The sequence below is a fragment of the Tachyglossus aculeatus genome, chromosome 14 (genome assembly GCF_015852505.1).
Source record: "Tachyglossus aculeatus isolate mTacAcu1 chromosome 14, mTacAcu1.pri, whole genome shotgun sequence".
NCBI lineage: Eukaryota > Metazoa > Chordata > Mammalia > Monotremata > Tachyglossidae > Tachyglossus > Tachyglossus aculeatus.
Window position 1 is genome coordinate 57,273,178 of NC_052079.1, and position 12,357 is coordinate 57,285,534.

General features: G+C 49.0%; 1 protein-coding gene across 1 annotated transcript in view; it reads left to right on the forward strand.

The window, feature by feature from the left end:
• CELSR1 (cadherin EGF LAG seven-pass G-type receptor 1) overlaps positions 1-12,357 on the forward strand; it is a 181,305-nt gene that overhangs the window by 111,084 nt on the left and 57,864 nt on the right. Inside the window, exons 6-9 of the mRNA XM_038756093.1 lie at positions 5,546-5,703; positions 6,348-6,511; positions 7,344-7,469; positions 8,142-8,308. Of these exons, the coding sequence (XP_038612021.1) occupies positions 5,546-5,703; positions 6,348-6,511; positions 7,344-7,469; positions 8,142-8,308 (615 nt within the window). The remainder of the gene's footprint in view (positions 1-5,545; positions 5,704-6,347; positions 6,512-7,343; positions 7,470-8,141; positions 8,309-12,357) is intronic.

Here is a 12,357-nt window from a genome sequence, read left to right on the forward strand (position 1 = left end):
AGAACCTACGTCTTTCTGCCCCCCCAGGCCCGTGGTTTATCCAATAGGCCACGCCACTCGTTGTGGATAGGGATGGCGTCTCCCAACTCTGCGGTATCGTGCTTTCCCAAGCACCTAGTACAGTGTTCTGCTCACAGTAAGCCCTCAATAAATACCACTGATTGATTGATTGATTGATTGATGGGAATGGTTTTTATTGGTCCCACTGGGTGCAGCACGTTGTACTAAGCGCATACCTTTGACTTTGTCGGCATTCACGTGCCAAGCCTCTGGACGTTAGGACCTGCGTTCTAATTCCGGCTCTGCCACTTGTCTACTGTGTGACCTTGGGCAAGTCGCTTCACTTCTCTGTGCCTCAGTTCCCTCATCTGTAAAATGGGGATTAAGACCACGAACGCCACGTGAGACAGAAAACGTTTCCAACCCAATTATCTTGGATCTGCCCCATTCATTCAATCATATTTTTTGAGCGCTTACTGTGTCCAGAGCTCTGTACTAAGCACTTGGGAAGTACAAGTCGGCAACATATAGAGATGGTTCGTACCCGACAACAGGCTCACAGTCTAGAAGGGACTACCCCAGCGCTTAGTACAGTGCCATTGTAAGCGCTTAACAAGTACCACAATTATTGTTATTAGCACATTCAACGACGCTGCTAGGAAAGCCCGGAAACACGGTCACTGTCCACTGGACAGAAGTTTCGCTGACCCCTCACCTTTATTTCCTGTTTTTCTATAAAGCCGGCGATGGGAAAATGAGGCCTCGGAGTCTTTGTAGAATGAATCCGTGCCCAACAGCATATCTCCCTAGCTTCTTAGGTGAAGTTTCCCCTTGACAGCCAAAGCGCTCGAATTACCCTGCCAGATGCGAAACCTCAATTTTCTTTCCTACCCACCGTTTCTGCTTGTACGCTGGTTGTGTGAAGCAGTTGACAAGGACCTTCATTTGGTAAACAGCCGATTAGTTTCATTAAAGCTTCCCGAACTTAAATGCTATTTACGCCCTCGGTGCAAGTGTCTTCATAGCCAGCCCCTAAAATGAAAATTACAAGTTGGGAAGATAATGTGGGACTGACGGTGGCTTGAAGAATTGTGTCCTTTCATTTGGAACGCACCGAACGTTTAGGCGTTGCAGAATGATTGTTTTAAAGCATAGAAAGAAAACAAACGAAATAAGCTGTCAAGGGAGAATAAAATCTGATAGGAAGGAATGATCACAATCTTGCTATTTTTAATGGAGGACAAGGCCTTTAAGAGAATTAGCTTCCCGGTCTTGTGATTATCTGAGCTGGTGAGCCAGTGAAGGAAAAGTGTCACCCGTCTTCTAGGCAGAGATGGAGGAATGACAATTTGAAATTTTCTGGACCCTTTCTTCCGAAAGACTCACAATTCTTCCTGACACTTAGTAATGAATCGTATTTTTTTTATGGTATTTGTGGAGCGCTTACTACGTTCCAGGCACTGTTCTAAGCGCTGGGGTAGATACAAACTAATCAAGTTGGACACAGTCCGTGTCCCTCATGGGAATCACAGTTTTAATCAGAGAAGCCGCATGGCTTAATGGCAACAGCCTGGGCTTGGGAGTCAGAGATCATGGGTTCTAATCATCATCATCATCATCAATCGTATTTATTGAGCGCTTACTATGTGCAGAGCACTCTACTAAGCGCTTGGGAAGTACAAATTGGCAACATATAGAGACAGTCCCTACCCAACAGTGGGCTCACAGTCTAAAAGGGGGAGACAGAGAACAAAACCAAACATACTAACAAAATAAAATAAATAGAATAGATATGTACAAGTAGAATAAATAAATAAATAAATAGAGTAATAAATATGTACAAACATATATACATATATACAGGTGCTTGGGGAAGGGAAGGAGGTTCTAATCTCAGCTCTGCCACTTATCAGCTGTGGGACTTTGGACAAGTCCCTTATTTTCTCTGTGCCTCAGTTCCCTCATCTTTAAAATGGGGATGAAGACTGTGAGCCCCATGTGGGACAACCTGATTCCCTTGTATCTCCCCCAGCACTTAGAACAGTGCTTGGCACATAGTAAGCGCTTAAAAAATACCGTTATTATTGTTGTTATTATTATTATTATTAATCCCCATTTTATGGATGAGGGAGTTGAGCCACGGAGAAGTAAAGTGAATTGCCCAAGGTCACACAGCAGACACGTGGCGAGCCGGGATTAGAACCCAGGTCCTTGTGACTTCGAGGCCCGGGCTCTATCCACTAGGCCACGCTCCTTCATTCATTCAATCATTTATTGAGCGCTTACTGTGTGCAGAGCACTGTACTAAGCGCTTGGGAAGTACAAGTTTGCAACATATAGAGATGATCCCTACCCAACAGTGGGCTCACAGTCTAGAAGGGGGAGACAGAAAACAAAACAAAACATATCAACAAAATAAAATAAATAGAATAAATATGTACAAATAAAATAATAAATAAATAGAGTAATAAATACATACATATATACATATATACAGGCCTCCTTCTCAGAGGCCACACTGCTTCTTGAGCACTTATTGCGTACAGAGCACTGTACTAACCACTTGGGAGAGTACAGTAGAACAGAGTTGGTGGACACGTTCTCTACCCACAAAAAAGTCTCTCACACAAGCAGACCGCAGACCTGGGATTGAGGTAGGAGCGTATAATAAGAGCAGAGATCTCTAACCTTCTCCCCATTGCCCGGGGGAAAGCTGAGGCCCAGAGAGCCAAAATGTCCCTCTGTCCCCATTGTACAGTGTGTAAGGAGAAGGAGCGTGGCTCAGTGGAGAGAGCCCGGGCTTTGGAGTCAGAGGTCATGGGTTCAAATCCCAGCTCCGCCAATTGTCAGCTGTGTGACTTTGGGCAAGTCACTTAAGCCCCCCATGAGCCCCCTGTGGGACAACCTGATCACCTTGTAACCTCCCCAGCGCTTAGAACAGTGCTTTGCACATAGTAAGCGCTTAACAAATGCCATTATTATTATTATTATTATTACTTAACTTCTCTGGACCTCAGTTACCTCATCTGTAAAATGAAGATTAAGACTGTGAGCCCCCCGTGGGACAACCTGATCATTTTGTATCCTCCCCAGTGCTTAGACCAGTGCTTTGCACATAGTAAGCACTTAATAAATGCCATTAGTATTATTATTATTATTATTATTATTACACGTGGCCTCTGGTTGAGTAGCAGTGAGGCCTAGTGGAAAGAGCCCGGCCCTGGGAGACAGAGGACCTGAGTCCCAATCCCGGCTCCGCCTCGTACTGCTGTATGACCTTGGGCAAGTCACTTCACTTCTCTGGGCCTCAGTTCCCTCAGCTGCAGAATGGGGTTTCAAAACCTTTTTTTCTTCCTACCAAGACTACGAGCCCCATGTGGGACTGGATTATCTTGTATCTGCCCCAGGGCTTAGTACAGTGCTTGATATATAGTAAGCACTTAATGCAGCGTGACCTAATGGAAAAGAGCACAGGCCTGAGAGTCAGAGAGCCTGGGTTCTGATCCTCACTCCACCACTTGTCTGCTGTATAACCTTGGACAAGTCACTTCTCTTTGCCTCAGCTACCTCCCGGCTCCACCAATTTTCAGCTGTGTGACTTTGGGCAAGTCACTTCACTTCTCCGGGCCTCAGTTACCTCATCTGCAAAATGGGGATTAAAACTGTGAGCCCCATGTGGGGCAACCTGATCACCTTGTATCCCCCCCAGCGCTTAGAACAGTGCTTTGCACATAGTAAGTGCTTAACAAATGCCATTATTATTATTATTATTATTATTATTATCTGGGCATTCGACTGTGCCCTCGCACCGATTCATTTCTCACTGCCCCGCCCCCCCCAACGCCCTTCCCCCGGCTTCTACTTCAGCAGAGGCATTGCTTTTCATTCATTCATTCAGTCATATTTATTGAGCACTTACTGTGTGCAGAGCACTGTACTAAGCGCTTGGGAAGTCCAAGTTGGCAACATGTAGAGACGGTCCCTACCCCAACAGTGGGCTCACAGCCTAGAAGGGGGAGTCAGACAACAAAACGAAACATATTAACAAAATAAAATAAATAGAATAAATATGTACAAATAAAATAAATAAAGTAATAAATTCATTCATTCATTCAATCATATTTATTGAGCGGTGACTGTGTGCAGAACACTGGACTAAGCGTTTGGGAAGTACAAGTTGGCAACATATAGAGACAGTCCTTACCCAACAGTGGGCTCACAGTCTAGAAGGGGGAGAGGTACGTACAATCAATCAATCAATCAATCATATTTATTGAGCACTTACTGTGTGCAGAGCACTGTACCAAGCACTTGGGAAGTACAAGTTGGCAACATATAGAGACGGTCCCTACCCAACAGTGGGCTCACAGTCTAGAAGGGGGAGAGATACGTACAATCAATCAATCAATCAATCGTATTTATTGAGCGCTTACTGTGTGCAGAGCGCTGTACTAAGCGCTTGGGAAGTCCAAGTTGGCAACATATAGAGACAGTCCCTACCCAACAGTGGGCTCACAGTCTAAAAGGGGGAGACAGAGAACAAAACCAAGCACACTAACAAAATAAAATAAATAGAATAGATATTTATAGGTAAAATAGAGTAATAAATATGTACAAACATATATACATATATACAAACATATTGGAAAATTTGTAACTTCTCAAAGTGCTCAGGGTTTAGAATCAGTGTTCAGAACTATGCTTCTCTAATGCCCACCTTCTCACTGGACCTCCAGTCTATCTCACTGCCAACCCCTCGCCCATGTCCTGCCTCTGGCCTGGAATGCCCTCCCTCCTCCGATCCCACAGACGATTACCCTCCCTCCCTTCAAAGCCTTTTTGAAGGCCCACCTCTTCCAAGAGTCCTTCCCTGCTTAAGCCCCCATTTCATCTTCTCCCACTCCCTTCTGCGTCGCCCTGACTTACTCCCTTTATTCATCCCCCCACTCCCAGCTCCTCAGCACTTACGTCTGTCACTTACTGATTGATTTATAGTCACGTCTGTCTCCCCCGCAAGACTGTAAGCTCGTTGTGTGCAGGGAATGTGTCTGTTTATTGTTCTGCTGCACTCTCTCAAGTGCTCAGTACCGTGCTTTGCACACAGTAAATGCCTAGTAAATCTAATCGAAGGAACGGATGAATGAATGAAGGGAGCTGAAAATGAGCACCCCGTTACCTTGCTCACAGTTGTTGCCCCCAAAGCACAGAGGGCAGTCGCAGAGGTAGGTGCTCCACTTATTCACGCATGTGCCACCATTCTGGCAGCAGTAGTTCTTCTGCGTGGAACAGGCCGGACCCGGAAGCGGTTATTTGAGGCCAGTTTTCTTTTTCCATGGAAAATCCAGTTTGCCTAGGAGAGGGAGTTTTCCCCCCTGTTAGGGAAGCAGAAAAGAAGGCGTCAGAGAGAGAGGATGTGCTCCCAGACACGCCCGTGTGCCAACTCGTGCCAACTGGCGCCGCCCTGGTCTAGCCAGTCCTCACTGACGGTCCATGGACTGACTGACTCTGCGCCTCGTTTGTGTTTGTTTTTGTTTCTCTCCGAAAGCCCAACATCGGCCGTCTGGGGATCCCCCACGGTCCCTCCGGGGAGAAGGTGGCCGTGGTGACGGTGGACGACTGCGACACGGCGGTGGCCGTGCGTTTCGGGGAGCTCATCGGCAACTACACGTGCGCTGCCCAGGGCACCCAAACCGGCTCCAAAAAGTAAGTGCCGACCCGAACCCCCATCGCGTGAGAGTTTCCAAATTCCTCCCAGACTCAAGTGTTCCACACCCCCGGGGTTAAAGCACCTGTTGTACGACTCGTATGGTGTTGGAATCCCGTCTTGGAGAAAGTCCAGAACAGAATTCCAGCCCCATAGCGTCGCTTGACCGAACTCTTTCTTGGAAGTAGAACTCAATAGAATTGAAAAGATAAATTTGTGAAGAAAAAGGCCTGTGGTTATGATAGTAACAATAATAATAATAGTGGTATTTGTTAAGGGCTTACTACGTGCCGAGCACTGTTCTAAGCACTAGGGTAAATACAAGGAAATCTGGTTGGAAACGGTCCGTGTCCCACGAGGGGCTCTCAGTCTTAATCTCCATTTTACGAGTGAGGGAACTGAGGCCCGGAGAAGGGGAGTGACTTGCTCAAGGTCACACAGCAGTTGAGCGATGGAGCTCGGATTAGAACCCATGTCCTTCCAACTCCCAGGCCCGGGCTTTATCCACTGGGCCATAAATCTTGAAAACCCTTGGCTTCACAAAGGCCCAGCGTCCCATGAACGGGTCGTGTGGACCCCAGATCACGTGTACTCCGACAGCCGGAGCCCAGTGGATCCAGCTCCTTGGCTTGTTTCCTTGTAGATCCCTGGACCTGACGGGGCCTCTTCTGCTCGGTGGAGTCCCCAACCTGCCCGAAGATTTCCCCGTGCACAACAGGCAGTTCGTCGGCTGCATGAGGAACCTCTCCGTCGACAGCAGGCCCGTCGACATGGCGAGTTTCATAGCCAACAATGGCACCCTTGCAGGTAATAATAATGACGGTATTCATTAAGCTCTTAACTGAGGGTCAGGCACTTTTCTGAACACTGGGCAAGCGAATCAGGTTGGACACAGTCCCTGTCCCACATGGGGCTCACGGTCTTAATCCCCATTTTACAGATGAGGGAGCTGAAGCCCAGAGAAGGGGAGTGACTGGCCCAAAGTCACACAGCAGACAAGTGGCAGAGCCGGGTTCAGAACCCAGGTCCTTCTGAGTCCCAGGCCCATTCGGTTTCCACTATCCCATGCTGCTTCTCAAGATCTTCTTTGGCCCCCATTCAACCGATCAGTTGTATTTATTGAGCACTTACTATGTGCAGAGCACTGTACTCCGTGCTTGGGAGGGCAATATGATGGGCCTGGCCCAATTTCTCTAGAATTTCCTTAGAATTTCCAATGCTTCCAGACCGGAAGCTCACTGTGGGCAGGGAACATGTCCACCAACTGTTACATTGTTCTCTCCCAAGCGCTTATTCCAGGGCTCCGCACACAGCAAGCGCTCAATAAACACCACTGATTCATTCATTCATTCAATTGTATTTATTGAGCGCTTACTGTGTGCAGAGCACTGTACTAAGTGCCTGGGAAGTACAAGTTGGCAACATATAGAGACAGTCCCTACCCAACAGCGGGCTCACTGATGGATTTCTCCCAGGCCCCGGGCCTGTCTGCCCCAGTTATTTTGAAGAATTATGAAAAACGAAGCCAACCGGCGTGGGCCCCCCGTCATCCCACCCCACTGGGCACTCTCCGGGCGGGTGGATGGGCGTTCCCAGTGGGTGGGGTGGAGGGAAAGGTGCCCTCTCTGTGCCCTCTCAGGCTGTTCCGCGCAGAACAACTACTGCGACAGCGTCTGGTGCCAGAATGGCGGCACGTGCGTGAATAAGTGGAGCACCTACCTCTGCGACTGCCCTCTGCGCTTCGGGGGCAAGAACTGTGAGCAAGGTAACGGGGCGCTCATCTTCAGCTCCCTTCATTCATTCATCCGTTCCTTCGATTCGATTTACTAAGCGCTTACTGGGTGCAAAGCACTGTACTGAGCACTTGGGAGAGTGCACCGGAACAATAAGCAGACACATTCCCTGCACACAACGAGCCTACAGAGACAGACGTGACTATAAGTAAATCATTAAGTGACAGACATGGACGTAAGTGCTGAGGAGCTGGGAGTGGGGGGATGAATAAAGGGAGTAAGGGCGACGCAGAAGGGAGTGGGAGAAGAGGAAATGGGGGCTTAAGCAGGGAAGGACTCTTGGAGGAGGTGGGTCTTCAAGAAGGCTTTGAAGGGAGGGAGGGTAATCGTCTGTGGGATCTGAGGAGGGATGGCGTTCCAAGCCCGAGGTAGGATGTGGGTGAGGGGTCGGCAGTGTGATAGACTGGACGTCCAGTGAGAAGGTGGGCATTAGAGGAGCAAAGTTCTAAGAGGGTGAGTTTTGGTGCTTTCCCGCCAGATAGGCCCAGGATTCCTCCTCCTCAGAGCCACTGTGGAAACGTTTCATCCCAGGGCCAGCCGGAAAAGGTCCAGCCAGCTAGTTCCTCCGGCCCTGTATCCAGCACGGTCCCTGAAGTCTTCCATCTCCCCCCTTAACTCTGGCCTCTTTGTCTCCGGGCCTGCAGCCATGCCCTCTCCCCAGCGTTTCAGCGGCGACGGCATCCTCTTCTGGGGAGAGCCGGACATCACCATCTCCGTGCCGTGGTACCTGGGGCTCATGTTCAGGACGCGGAGAGGGAACGGCGTGCTCGTGGAAGCCAGTGCCGGGACGGCCTCCAAGATCAACGTTCAGGTGGGACCCCCGGGTCTGTCCAGACCGAATGTGGAAAAGGGCCCGGCTGGTGCCCGGCAACGGATCGATCGATCGATCGATCGATCAATCAATCGTGTGGGCAGAGCACACATCCCCCGCCCACAGCGACCTTACGGTCAGGAGGGATGAGCATACCATCTCATGCCTTAAACATCCATTTTCATCAGTCAGTCGATCGATCCTGTTTATTGAGCGCTTACTATGTGCAGAGCACTGGACTAAGCGCTTGGGAGAGGATAGTATAACAGACACATTCCCTGCCCACAGAGAGCTTACTGTCTAGAGGGTGTATGGCGTAGTGGATAGAACCCGGGCAGAGGAGTCAGAAGGTCCTGGGTTCTAATCTCCGGTCCGCCACTTGTCTGCTGTGTGCCCTTGGGCAAGTCACTTCTCTATGCCTCAGTTACCTCATCTGGAAAATGGGGATTGAAACTGTGAGCCCCACATGGGACAAGGAATGTGTCCAACCCTATTTACTGTTATCCACCCCAGTGCTTAGTACAGTACTTGGCACATAGTAAGCGCTTAAGAAATACCATTATTATTATTATTATCATCTCTGCCTTAATCATCCATTTTCATCAGTCACTCAGTCGATTGCTGGTATTTACTGAGCGCTTACTATTTGCGGAGCTCTGTTCTAAGCACTTGAGAGAATACCATACAAATGATGGCAGATGTGTTCCCTGCCCTCAGTGAGCTCATCCGAAGAAAACCCTGAGCGCACATATTTCATGGTGAATTGAGAAGCAGCGTGGCCCTGTGGATAGAGCCCAGGCCTGCGAGTCCTAAACCCGACTCCGCCACGCACCTGCTGTGTGACCTTGGACAAGTAGGTTAGCTTCTCTGGGCCTCAGTTCAGATTCTCTGAATCTGCAGTTCCTGACTTCCAACTCTCTTCCTCCCACCCCTCCAACCCCCTACCCCACCCCAGAGTGTGCCAGAATTTCCCCGTGCCAGCATGTAGACATGGATGCAAGAACTACAGCAGAAAAGCAGCATGGCATAATGGATAGAGCACAGGGGAGGAAGTCAGAAGGTCACGGGTTCCAATCCTAGCTCCACCACGTGTCTGCTGGGTGACCTTGGGCAAGTCATTTTGCTTCTCTGTGCTTCAGTTACCTCATCTGTCAAATGGGAATTGAGACTGAGAGCCTCACTTGGGACAGGGACTGTGTCCAACCTGACTTGCTTACATCCCCGTCAGGGCTTAGTACAGTGCTTGGCACATAGTAAGTGCTTAACCAATGCCATTATTATTTTTATCAGGATTATTGTATGGCATGTGTCACAGACTGCACAGTTGTAAGCCTAGTGTAAGCACCTAGAGTATTTCCAAATCTCAAACCAAAGGATATTTGGAAAATGGCACTCCTTGCCCCCATCCTGTTTTTCAAGTCCCCTTTCCACTTCTGGTCTCCACCCCCAGAAGCTCCTCCCTCAGTATTCCATGCCCAAGTGTGATCTTCCCCGTTGTAGCTCCGCTCCTTCTCATGGCAGCTTGAGCCATCATTTCCTCCTGTACCACCCACCCCATCAACTCCTCCACCCTACCCCTAACCTCAGTGTAGCCCATGGCGGTGAGATTCCCTTCATTCCCGCCCCGGAGGCTGCATGGAAGGCCCGTTCCCAGACAATCCATCCGGGTTCTGCTCAAGTCCCAGCTGCGCAGACAAGAAACCGGCGCTGTCACTCTTCTCCTCCGGCCCAAACTTGTCATTTCCAAGGCCGATGGTCCTTCAGCGGCGGAAGCCTGTCTGGGCCAAAACCTAGCCAACAGCGTCAGAGCCTGGGGCCGGTTTTCTGTTTGTGGTCGGGACATGATGGGAACAAATTATCCCGGCTGTCTGCAACTCGGGTGATGCAGAGAAAGTTGTTCCTCACGTAACCCACCTCTGGCTCCATGGCCGGTGGCAGTTGCGGGGGGGGTTCACCTCCGACGCGCCACGGTTGTTCTGGTCCCGGCTCCGCCGCTTCTCTGCTTTGTGGCCTTGGGCAAATCAGTTCACTTCTATGGGCTTCAGTGACCTCATCTGGAAAATGGGGATTGAGACTGTGGGCCCCACGTGGGACAGGGACCCTGTCCAACCCGATTTGCTGGTATCCACCCCAGTGCTTAGTACAGTGCCTGGCTCATAGTAAGCACCAAACACATACCACAGTTATTATTATTATTGTGAGAGTGGAGTCCGCCGCAGTGGCATGAAGTGAAAGGGGGGGACTCCCTGTTAGGGGGCTATGAGGGATGCACCCCCCCAGTCACACCCCACAGGCCTCTGAGCGAGCACTCCTAGGCCCTCATGGGGAGCATTTCCACTGCAGGCCTCAATGCTCAGGGCTCCATTAGAGTCTCTCTAGCCTCTTCCTCCCCAACTCTGGTGATTGAGAGTTTAGAGGCAGGGAGGAAAGAAGAGGGAGGAGAGGGAGGTAAACCGTGCTCTGCCCTAAGGACCATAGATCTGACCTAAAAATAATAAAAACGAGAGTAAGTGATTAACAAGTACCAGCATAATAATAATAACAATCTTGTATATACCCCAACACTTAAAACAGTGCTTCGCACATAGTAAGCACTTAACAAGTACCAGAATTTGTATTCATATTTGTATGAATTACCTGTTGATTAATATAATATTAATAATAATTCATATTCTGTGTGCCAAGAACTGTTCTAAGTGCTGGGGTAGATACGAGTTAATCAGGTTGGACACAGTCCCTGTCCCCTGTGGGGCTCACACTCTTAATTCCCGTTCTTTTACAGATGAGGTAACTGAGGCACAGAGGAGTGAAGTGACTTGCCTGAGGTTACACGGCAGAAATGTGGTGGAGCCGGGATTCGAACCCAGGTTCTTCTGGCTCCCAGTCTGGGCTGTTTCTACTAAGCAGTGCTGCTCTTCCTGTGGGAAAGAACCTTGAGTCAGAGAGCCTGGATTCTAATCTGCCTCTGACACTTACCCGGTGTGTCCTTAGGCAAACAATGATAATAATAATAACTGTGGTATTTGTTAAGCGCTGACTATGTGCCAGGCACTGTAATAATAATAATAATAATAATAATGGCATTTATTAAGCACTTACTATGTGCAAAGCACTGTTCTAAGTGCTGGTAATAATGATGATGGCATTTATAAAGCGCTTACTATGTGCAAAGCACTGTTCTAAGCACTGGGGAGGCTACAAGGTGATCAGCTTGTCCCACAGGGGGCTCACAGTCTTAATCCCCATTTTACAGATGAGGTAACTGAGGCCCAGAGAAGTGAAGTGACTTGCCCAGAGTCACATAGCTGACAAGTGGCAGAGCCGGGATTTGAACTCATGACCTCTGACTCCAAAGCCCGGGCTCTTTCCACCGAGCCACGCTGCTTCTCCTACTAAGTCCTGGGGTGGATAGAAGTCAGTCGGGTTGAACAGAGTCCCTGTCCCACAGGGGGCTCACAGTCTTAATCCTCATTTTACAGAGGAGGTCACACAGAAGACAAGTGACGGAATTAGGATTAGAATTTAGGTCCTTCTGACTCCTAAACCCATGCTGTCTCCACCAGGCCATGCCGCTTCTGCTTCCTCCTAATTCAATCAATCAATCAGTAGTATTTATTGAGCACTTAATTTGTGCGGAGGACTGTATCGAGGACAAAACAATAGAATTGGAGGACATAATCCCTGCCCACAAGGAGTTTACACTCTAAAGGGAGATTCTTAATCTAAAAGTGATCCTTAATAGGCAAAAATCATGTAATCAGTTGATATTTATCGAGTGCATGCAGAGCGCTGTACTAAGCTCTTGAGAGACTCCAACAGAGGTGGTAGACATGTTTTCTGCTTACAACAAACAGCTTAGAAGCAGCATTCCCAAGTGGGTAGTGCACAGGCCGGGAGTTAGAAGGACCCGGGTTCTAATCCTGGCCCTGCCACTTGTATGCTCTGTGACCTTGGGCAAGTCAGTTCACTTCTCTGGGCCTCAGTTCCCTCACTTGTAAAATGGGGATTAAGACCAAGAGCCCCATGTGAGACAAAGACGGTGTCCAACC